The following is a 13,904-nucleotide window of genomic DNA, read 5'->3' as shown; positions in this document are numbered from 1 at the left end:
CCTACCCTGACAGTTAGACAGACTTTTTCCTAATGTCCAATCCTCCAATGCTCCTTGCTGCAAGTTTAACCATTGCTGTCTTGTTCTACTTCATTGTATGGCTAAGGTGACCACAATTTCTCTCCTCCTAGCTCTGATGACACCCTCTTTTAGATACCTGAAACTAGCTCATATTCGCTGATGTCCCGCTAGGTCTTCTCTTTTCAAACTAAAATGAGCCTTTCTTTCAGCTTCCTTCTAGTCATTTCTCAGACTTTAGTCATTTCTTTGTTGCTCTTTCTGGACCTCTCCTACTTTCTCCACATCTTCTTGAAAATGCGGGTGCCCAGAACTGGACACATACTTCCACTTGGAGGCTCAACGCAGGGCGAGTTAGAATGAAGAAGACTTCTTCGTGTCTTGTTACCAACAACTGTTTAATTTGACATCCCAGAATCCAGCATTTGCTTTTGTCAAGCAGTATCCACACTGTGATACTCATATTAGTCTTGTGGTCCACTATGACCGCCTAGATCTCTTTCTGCATAAATTCTCCTTCCCTAGACATCTCGAGTTAAACACTGGAATAAATTGCCTAGGGAGGTTGTGGAATCTCCATCTCTGGAGATATTTAAGAGTAGGTTAGATAAATGTCTATCAAGGATGGTCTAGACATTATTTGGTCCTGCCATGAGGGCAGGGGACTGGACTCAATGACCTCTTGAGGTCCCTTCCAGTCCTAGAGTCTATGAATCTATAAATTGTCCCCTGCAACAGATACTCAGATACTCACCAACACAGCCCCCCAGTGCAGCACTTAGCGTACCTCCTCTCAGACAGATCGCAGGCAAACTCCCTCTGTTAGCCTCTGCTGTTTGCCGCTGTGCTGTGTGTGGATACTTATGCAGCACAGACACATTCAGTGTTCATGTGCACTGTCCTCATGTCTTGATAGAAGTGGCTCCCAGCGATGGGGGCTCACTACACAAGGCTCTGCAGCAAGAGCCGCCCATGCAGAACCTCCAGCTCTCAGAGGTGAGGGTTTGTTCTCAGGAAAACATGCAGTGTAAACATAGGTCACTAGAGGGTCTGTTCTCACCTTGGAGCTGAGAGATTTTCTGGAGTAGGAGGCTGGCAAACAGGACCACTAATATCACTGCTCCAGGGCCTGCTGAGTCCAGGATGACACGCTGCCCTGGGATAGGGAGGGAAACATGTGATGACAGACAGACAAATGCATTATATAAGTTCCTGTATGAGGACATTTCTGCTATGTACAAGAGCATGATTCCAAGGAGTGCCTCATGCAGTAAGTGGGTTAAATCATGGGACTTTGCGTTCTATTACAAACCAGAGTTATGGAAACAAATGGACAGGAAGTTTGGGAATCAAATCTCATCTAGTGGCAGCTGATATTTTAAAAAGGCAATGCTAATTCAACAGCTACGCAGACAGACAAGCCATCCTACAGCTCTGCTGGTCATCATCAAGCTGCTGAGGGCCACCTGATTATAACTTCAGTCTCTCACTCATCCCTTCCGCATAGCTAGTGTTATCTCACCCCTCACTGCAGTAAAGTGACTGACACATCCAATATGCTGATTCATGACCCAGAGGTTTCAGAAGTGAATCTCATGTCCTTTCATGCTGCCATCTCCTCAGCCCATATATCCACCTTTTAAAGTGATGTGTTTGGGGCAGGGCAGGTTAAGAATTAGATGTTGGAGAGGCCTTGCAGTGAATGTGAAGGGAATGGGCTGCAGAGTGAGTGTATGTCAATATTAGTACCAGTAAAAGCCCCCTATACAGCCCTTCCCTCTAACTTAGTGAGGCCTATCAGGGTCTTTCCTCAATCCCATTTAGGAAATAAATCAGTTCACCACCTGTCCCCCAGTAGTTGAATCATACATAGAATGACTCACATGGTTTGGTCTTAAATCCACTGAGCTTTGCAGGCTGATACATCAACGTTGCTGATATCAGGACTGTTACCATTATTACATATACAAGCAAAATCTCAAGCACTATGAAGGCAGCAGAGGGACCTGGGAGAATTAAACCAGAATTAGAGGGACTGATATGATTAATTTGGCTTAGTGAAGGTGAATGTCAGTGAGAGACCGTTATTGGGTGTGGGCACTATACAGATGGGGCTACAGTCTGGCCTCATTGAGGTCAATGAAGTCAGTGGGGTGCAGGGGCATAGCAGATGGACGAGTTTGGTCCCCGGGCTGGAGATGAAGTTTATAGTGGGGAAACAATGGCACCTATGGACTGGAAAAGTCACTGGCAAAGGGATAGTGCTGAGTGCTGCAGGCTGAGGCATTACAGCTTAAAGGAGGTTTCAGTTTCATCCCAAGAGGCAAGACTGGGTAGAATTCACTATAAACCAAAACCTTCAGTCAACATATAGCTCACACCCGTATTATACATCAACTACCCCTGCTGCTTCCTCTTCTCCCATCCTAAGCTACTCTGCAACATCTACAAGATGTGCCCGTTTCCTGATCAACTGTGGCAACCAGTATCTATGATCTCGGATACATACCAGTTACCAAGACCTTGCTGCTAAGAGTGTTACTTCCATGACCTTGTCTCGGCGGACTGGATTGCGTGGGGCCATTTTGATGCCCAGTTCTCATTGCATAGGAAGATTAACGCTTTCCTTCATTTTTCACACAACCTATTTCTCAGTTGCCCAGTTCTGGCACTCATGCATCTCTGGAAGGTTTCTGAAATATGGTGAAATAGCCTAACTTTTGTCATCCTGCTGACCCCGGCCACCTGATCAGGCCACTACCTATGTCAGCCAGTGAAACTCACAACAGGGTGCCCGAGTACACATGCACCTGAAGGTCCATCCCAGCCAATCCTGCCATATGGAGCTGAACTACCCTCTTCGGCCTGAAATGAGCCACCATACCACCCCCACGTATGAGTCCTCCACCATTTCCAAATGCCCAAAGCCTAGCACATTCCTCTTTGAAACCCACCAACATCACTGCTGGTGCTACCTTCCCTTCCCCCTGCATGCAACAGCTGTCCTGTTTTTTTCACTGAGGGCCAGATCCTCAGCTGGAGGAAATCCGTGCAGTTCCACTGGCTTCACTGGAACTATGTTTATTTACACTAGCTCCAGATGTGACTGAATCTGATCACCCTCCCCTTTGATTAACTGTAGGTTTCTTCTTCTCTCTTCATAGACTCATTCAATTCACCTCATTCATCTCCTTACAATCTGAAGCAGACCCATTTGTTAGTATCAGAGCCAGGGAGACTCTACCTTCCTCATGCATCCAGAGAACAGTTGCAGCGAACAGCAAGATGGAAGAGACACACACCAGAACCTGAATGAATATGATCATCCATCTCCAGTTCTCCCCCTCTAGAAAAACAACAGACAACCAACAGTGAGTGCCCAGACCTGCACAAGACCTCAGGGTCCGTGGATTGTTTTCATGGGGTGACACAAACTTTCTCAGCTTTGGTTTGCCTGAGGTTTATTCCCTCTGAGCTTCAAACCAACCCCCAAAACTCAGCAGCTGGCAGCTTCTTGGCTTAAAAGGGCAGGACTGGTGCCAGGCTGTTTTCAGTACAGGGCTGCCAACTCCATCCTTGGTCAGACAGAGCTTGAGTCTGTTGACTAAACAGGCAGACTGCAAGGCATAGCTATTCTCCATTGCTTTTACAGATGGGATAAGGAGAGTGCAGGTGGGTTAGAGTCAGGGCCGCCTGGGCCGGGGGTGGACAAGTGGAACAATTTGCCCTACGCCCCGGAACTTGCAGAGGCCCCCACGAGAACACAGTATTCTATAGTATTGCAACTTTTTTAATTGAAGGTGCCCCCAAAATTGCTTTGCCCCAGGCCCACTGAATCCTCTGGGCGGACCTGGATGGGTAGGGGTAAGTTAATTATTAATTAATTTATAATTTTTGATGCTCCTAAAGCGTGGGACATGACACCTTTTGTATCAGAGCAAACAGAGGCTGTGCCATTGGTACAGTGAACAATAATCCGTTAAGCATCGTTGTCAGTGAGAGCTGATGTGCAGAGCCAAATACTACTCTCCAGGAGTAAGGGTGGAAGAATCTGGCCCTCAAATCGTGGGAATGTTTAGGATCAAGACAGAACAGGCTCTGAAGAATTCAATACTGTTTGTAATGCTGAGTACCAGAAGTGGAGCTGGGATCTGCAGCTGCTGTTTGGAGCTGGGTAATGCTCGTCAGGATTTCTACACAGGGTGGACCAATAGACTGATCTGGCTACATTGGCGAGACCTTCATCTTGCGCCTGACCCAAAGTCTATTGAAGTTGGTGGAAAGGCTCTTACTGATTTCAGTGGCCTTTGAATCAGCCCACGACTGAACGTCTACACTGCAATGTTATAGCCCTGTAGCCCGAGCCCAAGGCAGCTGACCTGGGACAGCCACGACCATGCTGCAGGCCTTTATTGCAGTGTAGACACATCCTGGGAGGCTAAGGGGAAAGCAACTGGCCAATGCTGCCTGCCAGTATCTGATTTAATCTCACGCAAATAAGAGAAGAGGGTTTAATTTTGTGTACAACAGACACAATCCAAGAGCCACAGGCACATAAAATACTTACTGATTCTTAGCTTTTCTGACTGGCAGCACAAGACAAAGAAGCCCATCCCAGAGACCAGAGCAAACACCACAGCAATAGCAGACATTTTCAAAGCAAGTTCTAGCGGAGGCGAGATACCTGGTATGTGGAGAAAATAAATCCCAGTCTTATGGGGAAGCAGAAGAGAAATAATCAACCAACAGAACAGAACAGAGAGGCTGTGGGAGATTGGGAGCTGCTGAGAAAGCTGTTGGGAGCCAGGATGTTGTCTGCTTCAGGATGTGCATGAGAGGATTGCTAGCCCCTGACAGTGATGGCACCTGGTCCCAAAGACAAACCCTTCCAGCTGGGATCGAACCTCTTCTGCAGAGCTGCACCGATAGCAGGACGAGAGAGCATTACTGTGTTCATTCAAGTAAATGTACTCAAATAGCACATCAATAGGTAGGATAGTTCTGGGTGTTATACTGCCCCACCTTTGACCTGATTCAACACATTTACCAACCACTGGGAAACTACAAACTCGGTTCATAAACTGCTGTCTAGTGGCCAAAGTAGAAATGTATTCAAACAGGCTCTATATCAGTGGTGGGTAACCTGCGGCCCATCAGGGTAATCTGATCGTGGGCTGAGAGACATTTTGATGATGACGACCATCCAAGGCCATGGCCCCCTGCAGCTCCCGGTGCCCATGGCTGGCTGCTGCTTCCCACAGATCCCTTTGGCCAGGAACACCGAAATGTGGCCATCGGTTCTAGCGGCCGCAGAATTGCCCATGGTAACTTGAAGCCCAGGAGTAATGCAACACTTACCAACAATGGTCAGCTTTAGCGAGGATTCCTGCCAGCTGATCTCATTGCTGACATTGCAGGAAAAGGAGCCACAGTCTAATTTTCCCCCTTTCCCAATGTGCAACAAACTGTCATTTTCAGAAAGAAGGTAACATCTTTCCTGGGGGAGAGGGCCTCCTTCCTTCTCCCAGTCAATGTTCTCCACTGTTCCCTCCGGCACGTTGCAGAATAACTCAATCGGCGAACCTGCCAGGCTAGAATTGCTCCATATCTGAGGCTGGGACACAGGCCCTGAAAAATATACAACACTGGTGTAGCACCAGTCTTAACAATGTGTGCGCTTCTTTCCTGGAGTTAAAGGGGTTCAGAACCACACCTGAGATAAGCTGAGTAGGGACAGGTCCCTGCCAGAGTGAGCACTGGGGAGTTTGGACTGGGTGGAAGTTCAGCACTCAGGAGAAGGGGTTACGTGTTAGTGGGCTAAAGTCAAATAAAATCTCTCATCATTGTTAATAATAAAATAGTAATGAAGTAAATGAATAAAGAACTAGCTATTCAATTTAAATATAATCTATAAGGACTTAGCTTCCAATTTACAGATTGAACCACAGGCCAGCCTAATTCCCATTCAGAGCAACTGCCAAATTATCCATGGAAGGAGAAGAGCAGCAGTGGATGAATCAGGGTGGCTGCACAGTGCACTGAATGTCCAAAACACAGCTAGCCTGTGGAACTCACTGCCACCAGGTATCCGTTAGGCCAAGAGCTTAGTAAGATTCACAAAAGGATTAGACATTTACATTAATAATGAGAACATTTACGGTGACATTAGATAGGCTTAAACAAACATTTTTTTTTAAAAGAAAGAATATAAACCCTCATGGCTACAGATTGACAGACACTAACTGAGGAGGTTAGGAAGAAAATTCCTCTATGGGCAGGGCATTCCATAACTGTTCACTAAGGAGTTTCTTGCACCTTCCTCTGAAACAGCTGGTAGTGGCCTGTCAGAGACAGGATACCAGACTAGATGGGTTTCTGGTCTGACCTGGTATGGGGATTCCTATGTTCCCAATATTATTGCTATGCCATTTCTCTTGTACAACATATCCAGAGAGAGAGAATAGTACTGAAAGAAGACTCACTGAGATGGACTTTTAATATATTCAGATGTTATCACTTAGTTATTTATTTTAACTTATTTATACTGCTATGTTTTTTAAACAAATTGCCCATAGAGAATCTGACCCTTGGAATATGTTTACAAAAATAAAAACAAATCTGTATATAATATATACAGATTTATGGGCCAAAAATGCACTAACACTGCATTAACATTGTAGACGATAAGTATCTATGACCAATTTAAAGGCAATCTCGCTGTCCTATTGACCCCCGTCATGAATAGCTACCGTACACCAACAAAGCAAAAAATAAATCATGGAAGCACAACGCTCAGGGTGAGGGCAATTGTTTTGTTTAGGGGGCGATGTGCTGAGCTATTGTATCCTCCGGTGAGATCTATCCAGGGTTTTCTGCCAGTAATTTTCTTCCCTCAGCTCTGTTCAAATTAGTGCTCTGTGCTTAGAGAGCTGGCCATTAAGGAGCGAGCATAGGCATTCAACCCTGGAGCATTACTAAAAATAGGTGTCATTCAGATGTTCCCTGTGTAGCATGCTGAACAGTCACTCCCAAGTGATTTCCTCTACCAGCTGTTCTGTGCATGGGCAGCAAGGGGTGTGGTGCCACCAGAGTGGAGAGCAGTTTCACAGAGCACATCCAGACTGAACACAACACCTCACTGATACATTGAGTCTCCATCATTCTGGGGGTTCAGAGCCCCTTCCATATACACACGTTTCCCAGTGCAAAGTCAGATACAGCTTTCTCCATTCTGGGGCTCGCAGATCTCCCTGACATTTTCCAGTGTGTCCATCAGCAACCCCTGTCTGGCTCATAAAAACATAAGAACGACCATACTGGGTCAGACCAAAGGTCTGTCTATTCCAGTATTCTGTCTTCCGACAGTGGCCAGTGCCAAGTGCTTCAGAGGAAATGAACAGAACAGGTAACCATCAAGTGATCCATCCCCTGTTGCTCATTCCCAGCTTCTGTCAAACAGAGGCTAGGGACACCATCCCTGCCCATCCTGGCTAACAGCCATTGCTGGACCTATCCTCCATGAACTTATCTAGTTCTTTTTTGAACCTTTTTACAATCTTGACCTTCTCAATTCCTTTGTGGCTTGCTGAAAATCCCCCTCTATTATGACTATTCCCATTCACACCCTGGATTGAATGGATTCTTCTAATGTACTGATTTGTAAATGTTGGAAGAGTAAGACCAGCTCCTCAGTGTCTCTCACTTACTGAGAACTTTCAGAAGGGTTGTCCTGGCTTCGCTCTCGATCAGATTGATACTGGCTTTGTAGACCCCGCTGTCTGTCTCTTGTAGTTTTTCCAGCAAGAGGGAGCCGTTGGGCGAATAGAAAATGACCCTGTCTTCATAGAGCGGATAGAATGTTGGGTTCTGTGACCCCACATAGTACTGCACAATGAAGTCCCACGTGGTGCCATTTCGATATTCCCACTGGATTAAGTTGATGTCTTTTATGTTGTCTGGTGCAGATAGCAGCACCGAGGATCCCACGGCTGCAGCTTTTTTTTCCAGAGGTCTTGCTGCTTCTGAAGTCAATTGGAAAACCAGCAGCAGCACTAGCCAGACAGGGAAGAGAAGTGGAAAAGCAGAAAAAAAAAGTATCAGTCATAAAGCAAAGTCCAAAGGGCATTTTCCATACCAGGTCATTCAAAGGTTCATACCATCCTCATCACTATGGCACCAGAGCACCTTCCAGAAGTGCATTGCACAAAAGGACTAGCATTTATCAAGGGTTTCCCCCCTTACTTCTTTTTCCTCTTGAAGAAAATTATCTGAGGGTTTTATAGTTGTTTATATTTAATATTATGTCTGCTGTGCTAGGTGTGTTAGTGAAGGCAAGGTCAAAGGAGTATGCCTGGCACTTGGAATGGAAGGTGAGGACATTAGAGTTAAGTCTTAGACCTTGTTGGAGTTCATTCTACAGCCTTGGATTGCCCCTGTGAAAGCTCCATCTCCTGCACAGGCAAGTTTTACCCTGGCAGTGGACAGCTCCAGTATGGGAGTTTTATGCCTCTAACATAATACTGTAAGCAGAGCTGTGCTGCTTATATTTTAACAAGGAGAAAATCCCACCAACAGTTTGTGATGAAACTTCATGCCCTGGGGTGAGGACAAGGAATATGCTGATGTGTTTGCCCATTTAAACAAATATGCTCTCTCATAGCCAAGAAGGCAGGCAGCATTTCTTGGAAAACAAATTTCTGTGAAACTGCACTTTGTGGGAAATGTGTAGAACTTGCTCCTGAAAACATGCCGAGTATGGGGACAGTATAAGACTGAGAGTGATAGCATCACCATGCAGGTGAATAGGGCTGCACTATCTTTCAAGGACATTGTCTCAAAATGCCTCAAAACAATAGCTCTGTGGAACATTTTTTTTATGAAGTCCCCTCCAACACATCATAATTGGCTATTTTATTTCTATCTTTTACACAATTCAGAGCCCAGGATCTAAAGAAAAAAACCAACAGGCTATTTACTGAAGTACCTAAATATTTTGACCTATTTGAATGCTTCATTTTCCTCATCTGTAAAATGGGGATGAAAGGACTTACCTTCCTCACACGGTAGCTGTTAGTGTTCACTAGTTCTGTCTGAACAGTGATTGGAAATATTATGGAGCACTAGTGACTCCAAAGTTAATGCTGAGCAGCGTTTTCTGTTTCAGAGCCAATTTTTCAAAGTTTTTTTAAGATCATGCTGCCTCACCAGGACCAGAGGTAGCATTAGTGGTGAAAGTATGGAGTTATTTGGCCCAGCGGTTCCCCAGCCACATGCCTCTTCCCTCCTCAAGCTACAGATGAGCCACTTTTAATATCCAAAATTCACCCACATGGGGAGATTGTCTTGGATAATTATGTCATAAGAAGGGTTGAGTAGACTGAAGCAAGTTTGAGGTCATTTGGTCAAGATGTTCCTGAAATACTGCCCGCTTCCAATAAATTGGGCTGCTTTTGAAAAGTCTCAGTGTTTTATAACTTTTTTGCACAGAGTTACAGGAACAAAACAAAAAAAAACTAGGGCTCCTCGGATCCTCATATGACATTACAGGACTGCCCGAACTGAGCTATTCAGTGGTAGTAAGGCAAAAGCAGGGGTGTGGGGGAAGGTTACACAGGCATATTCATGGTGGTTCTATGCTGCTGCATCCTAAATCAACATCCTGCTTATGATGGTACAAATTTTGGTCCACTTGTGGAATGATGCAGAAGAAGAATTTTTCATTCTACAGGAACTCCCGGGAGACAGATTTTGGGGTAAGACAAACTCCCCATGCCCCACAGCTTGTAGCTCACTACTTGTCTCTAATAAATAAATAATCTTCCCATCTGTCACCAGACAATGAAACAGTTCCATGGCACACAGGGATGATTTGCTATGACAGACCTGGAAGAACTGTTCTCTTTTCCAGTCAGGGATCTCCAGCAAGCTCTCATCAGCCAGTGCTATCACAGCTTGAAAAAACTGTAAGACACCTACCTCCCTGGCCTTCCTCTCACAGCCCGCCACCCTTTGGCATATCAAGCTAATGACCCAAAGCCACACACAAATACCAAAACATTTGTGGCAATAAACAGAAAGCAATTGCCATGTTCTTGTTAGGAAGAAGGAACCTGGCACATGCAGGCAATAAGCAGAGAAGTGTAGGGATGGATGAGATAGGATGCAAAGGGAGATAAAGTTGCAATTTCTGTCTTGTTATGATGCACAGAGGTATTTCTCATGCTCTCCTGAACCCAGTCTCAGTTTCCAGAGATGCACTTTCTGGTTGGCTGGACAAGGGCCATAAAACAGCATGAGTGACCCATTCCTGGCCAAAGTACTCCCACTTATCCTCACATCCTTGTGCAGTACACAGCATGCCTCAATCACATGAATGGCATTTTATATACTGCAGTCCAAATGGCTTGTAGGCAACACCCTCCTGTCTTCAGCTGGCCAAATGCACATTCCACCGCCTGCTCAGGGCAAAGTCAGACTGTCTTCTGCCACGTGTTCCCATACCAGGGTAGGCCTTAATGAGCCAGGGCAGTAGAGGATAGGCTAGGTCCCCCATAATAACAGTGAGCACAGACACCTCATTGATCTTCCACCCAAAAACTGTGGATAAGGTCCCAGCTTGGCCATATTTGAATACACTGGATCTCCAGAATACACTGGCATCATGCACTTTGCTGCTGCATCCCATGTAGGTGTCTATGAACTTCCCCGTATGGTCTACCAAGGCCTCCATAATGAGCAAGTAGCATCCATTCCTGTTTATATAAACACTGTCATCTTGGTCAAGGGCATGATAAGAGGTATCCCTGTACCGTGGATGGCTGGACGTCTATTCACTGAAAGACAACTATTACTTCAGGCACATTTCCTATCCTCATCAAGCAGGGATGAAATCAAAGCAGCTGTTGCCTAGCAAACATCCATCACTACAAAATCAACAGCTGACTTGCCAGTGCTGAACTGATTACTCACAGCTCTGTAACCATCTGCAGCAGCCAGCTTCAAGAGGACAATAGCAACCCACTTTTGGGCTGATACTGCCCGTCACCTGCACATCCTGGTGCTAACGGACTGGCTTGCACTACACACAGATCCAGACATGGGGCCATCCTCATGCAGAAGTTCTGAGCTGAGGTCTGCGTGAAGATGTAGTCACACCATTCTGTGATTGTGGTCCTGGTTCAGGATCACTGGTCAGCATTCATCAGCCTAAAATAAAGGATCTGTTAACAAAATAAAATACTATAAAAAATTGCATCAGCCATCTCCAGTCTGGCAGCTCTGCATGTAGCCTGTGTGCTCTCCTTAGTTGCCGAACTGCCCTTCCCTGTATCTAGTGATCTGGATCTTCTTCCTTTTGTCAACATTTGGTACCAGTCATTGCTGCAGGCTGAACCCCACGCCCTGCCACAAGTTGCAATGAAGGCCACAGACAGAAATCTGGAGTGTGCAAAACTGGAATTGGTTTACTTTAACTTCCACACACATGCTCAGAAAGGACAAAATCTCTCACAATATACTGCAAAGGACTTCATAGAGTGACTCAGTTTACTGTAGTGCTATCCTTTAAAAAGGACAGCTGAAAAACTGGAGAAGGTGCAGAGAAGAGCCAGAAAAATGATTTGAGGGTTGGAATAAGAATCTTACATTGAGAGACTTTGGTTGGCTTAACCAAAGAAGACTGAGATGACACTTGATTACAGTCTCTATATACCTTCATGGTGAGAAAACACTGGGTACTAACGGGTTCTTTAATTCAGTGGAGAAAGGGAGAACAAGAACTGATGGCTGGAAGTTAAAGTCAGGCAAATTCTAACAGGAAAAATAAGTGCCGTATTCCTAAGCAGTAAGGATGATCATGATGCTTCCTGGGGGTACGCAGGGCACCTCGCTTCCACCTGCAGTTCATGTATGGAAGCTTCGTCTGTGCCTGCTGCGGGGCATGTGCTCTTTAGTGGGGCGTCACTATGGCATTCAGTCATTAGATCACTCCAAGGGGCTGTCTTACAGTCCTCTACATAGCATATCGCGGATACATTGGCTTCACATTGTGATATCCTTGTCACCTGTTTGCATGCACAGTCTGAGGTGTAATCCTGCTGGGGGGCCCCTGCACATTGTAGGGAACATCGTAACCCTTTCCACCACTTCAAAACCACTTCCATGAGTTCTGCATTTTGTACCTTTTGACCATGGGCGTAGTTTGGGGTGGGGCAAGGGGAGCAATGCCCCCCTAAAGAGAGGCGAGGCATGGGGGGTACAGGGAGGAACGTGCTACTCCCCCCCAATTTCTGCGAGTACTGAACTGCGCAGCAGGGCTTGTTCTGCTCATCGGCCTGTTGGGAGAGGAGAGAGTTATATCCTTCCCACGGTGCATGCCCACACTCGCTGGGCTCCTGTCCCAGGCAGCCAGGTCCTGCAGGGAGTGGGATGGAGCAGCTGTTCTGGGTCACTACCTCTGCTGCTGGACACTGCCTCCAGGGTCCTAGTGCCTGCCTGTTCTGTACAACTGTGAGAGCCCACGGGCAGGGTAAGCGTGGAAGAGACAGTGGGGAAGGGGGGTAGGACAGGGCAGGGGGAAGAGAAGGGGATGGTGGAGTGGGGGGTTGGGGATAGGGTGCGTGCAGTGGGGAGGGGAAGGAGGATGGGATGGGGAAGAGAAGGGGATATGGTAATGTGTGTTGCAGGGAAGCGGGAGCCCAGCACTTGGCACCCCCCCAGTAGGGGATGGCATGGGGAGGCATCAGAGCAGCCACATCCAGTAGTTTCCCGGGAATTGAAATTAGTGGGGGTGTTCGAATTTACCGGGGGGTGTCAGGGCCGATGAGATATATAAAAGAGATATGAATAAAGTAAATGTTTTGTTAGGATGATGCAAATTTAATATAAGGATAATGCAAGTTACACCAAAACACACAACAGGTCTAGATTTCTAAAAACATATATATATTTTAAAAAATGTATTTAATTTAAGTTGACTTTTGAAAAGTCAGCCATCCTGGGATAAGAGGGCAGTCCTCTCATGCATCAGTAACTGGTTAAAAGATAGGAAACAAAGGGTAGGAATAAATTATCAGTTTTCAGAATGGAGAGAGATAAATAGTGGTATTCCTGAGGGGTCTGTACGGGGACCAGTACCGTTCAACATATTCATAAATGATCTGGAAAAATGGGTAAACAGTGAGGTGGCAAAATTTTCGGATGATACAAAACTATTCAAGATAGTTAATTCCGAGGCAAACTGTGAAGAGTTACAAAGGGATCTCACAAAACTGGGTGACTGGGCAACAAAATGGCAGATGAAATTCAATGTTGACAAATGCAAAGTAATGCACATTGGCAAACTATCTCAACTATACATACAAAATGAAGGAGTCTGAATTAGCTGTTAACACTCAAGAAAGATCTTGGAGTCATTGTGGATAGTTCTCTGAAAATATCCACTCAATGCGCAGCAGCAGTCACAAAAGCAAACAATCTTGGGAATCATTAAGAAAGGGATAGATAATAAGACAGAAAATATCATACTGCCTCTATATAAATCCATAGTATGTGTATACCCTGAATATTGTGTGCACGCCATCCCAAAAGAGAGATATTGGAAATGGAAAAGGTACAGAGATGGGCAACTAAAATGATTAGGGGTATGAAACAGGAGGAGAAATTAAAGTGACTGGGAATTTTCAGCTTAGAAAAGAGACGACTAAGGGGGGATATGATAGAGGTCTATAAAATCTTGACTGGCGTGAAGAAAATGAATAAGGAAATATTTAATCCTTCACATAACACAAGAACTAGCAGTCAGCCAATGAAATTAATAGGCAGCAGGTTTTAAAAAACAAAAGGAAGTACTTCTTCACACAACCTAAAGTCAACCCGTGGAACTCTTT

General features: G+C 45.5%; 1 protein-coding gene across 2 annotated transcripts in view; it reads right to left on the bottom strand.

The window, feature by feature from the left end:
* LOC116819994 (uncharacterized) overlaps nucleotides 1–13,904 on the bottom strand; it is a 25,675-nt gene that overhangs the window by 10,443 nt on the left and 1,328 nt on the right. For both annotated transcript variants that reach the window (XM_075069003.1, XM_075069004.1), the window contains exons 2-7: nucleotides 7,725–8,069; nucleotides 5,377–5,646; nucleotides 4,586–4,702; nucleotides 3,263–3,364; nucleotides 1,902–2,024; nucleotides 1,079–1,174 (exon numbers count right to left, since the gene is read on the bottom strand). In XM_075069003.1, coding sequence (XP_074925104.1) covers nucleotides 1,079–1,174; nucleotides 1,902–2,024; nucleotides 3,263–3,364; nucleotides 4,586–4,702; nucleotides 5,377–5,646; nucleotides 7,725–8,069 — 1,053 coding nt within the window. The remainder of the gene's footprint in view (nucleotides 1–1,078; nucleotides 1,175–1,901; nucleotides 2,025–3,262; nucleotides 3,365–4,585; nucleotides 4,703–5,376; nucleotides 5,647–7,724; nucleotides 8,070–13,904) is intronic.

This window comes from Chelonoidis abingdonii, chromosome 8, assembly GCF_003597395.2.
Source record: "Chelonoidis abingdonii isolate Lonesome George chromosome 8, CheloAbing_2.0, whole genome shotgun sequence".
Classification (NCBI taxonomy): domain Eukaryota; kingdom Metazoa; phylum Chordata; order Testudines; family Testudinidae; genus Chelonoidis; species Chelonoidis abingdonii.
Note: the sequence above shows the minus strand (reverse complement) of the source record. Positions and strands in the feature narration are given on the sequence as shown.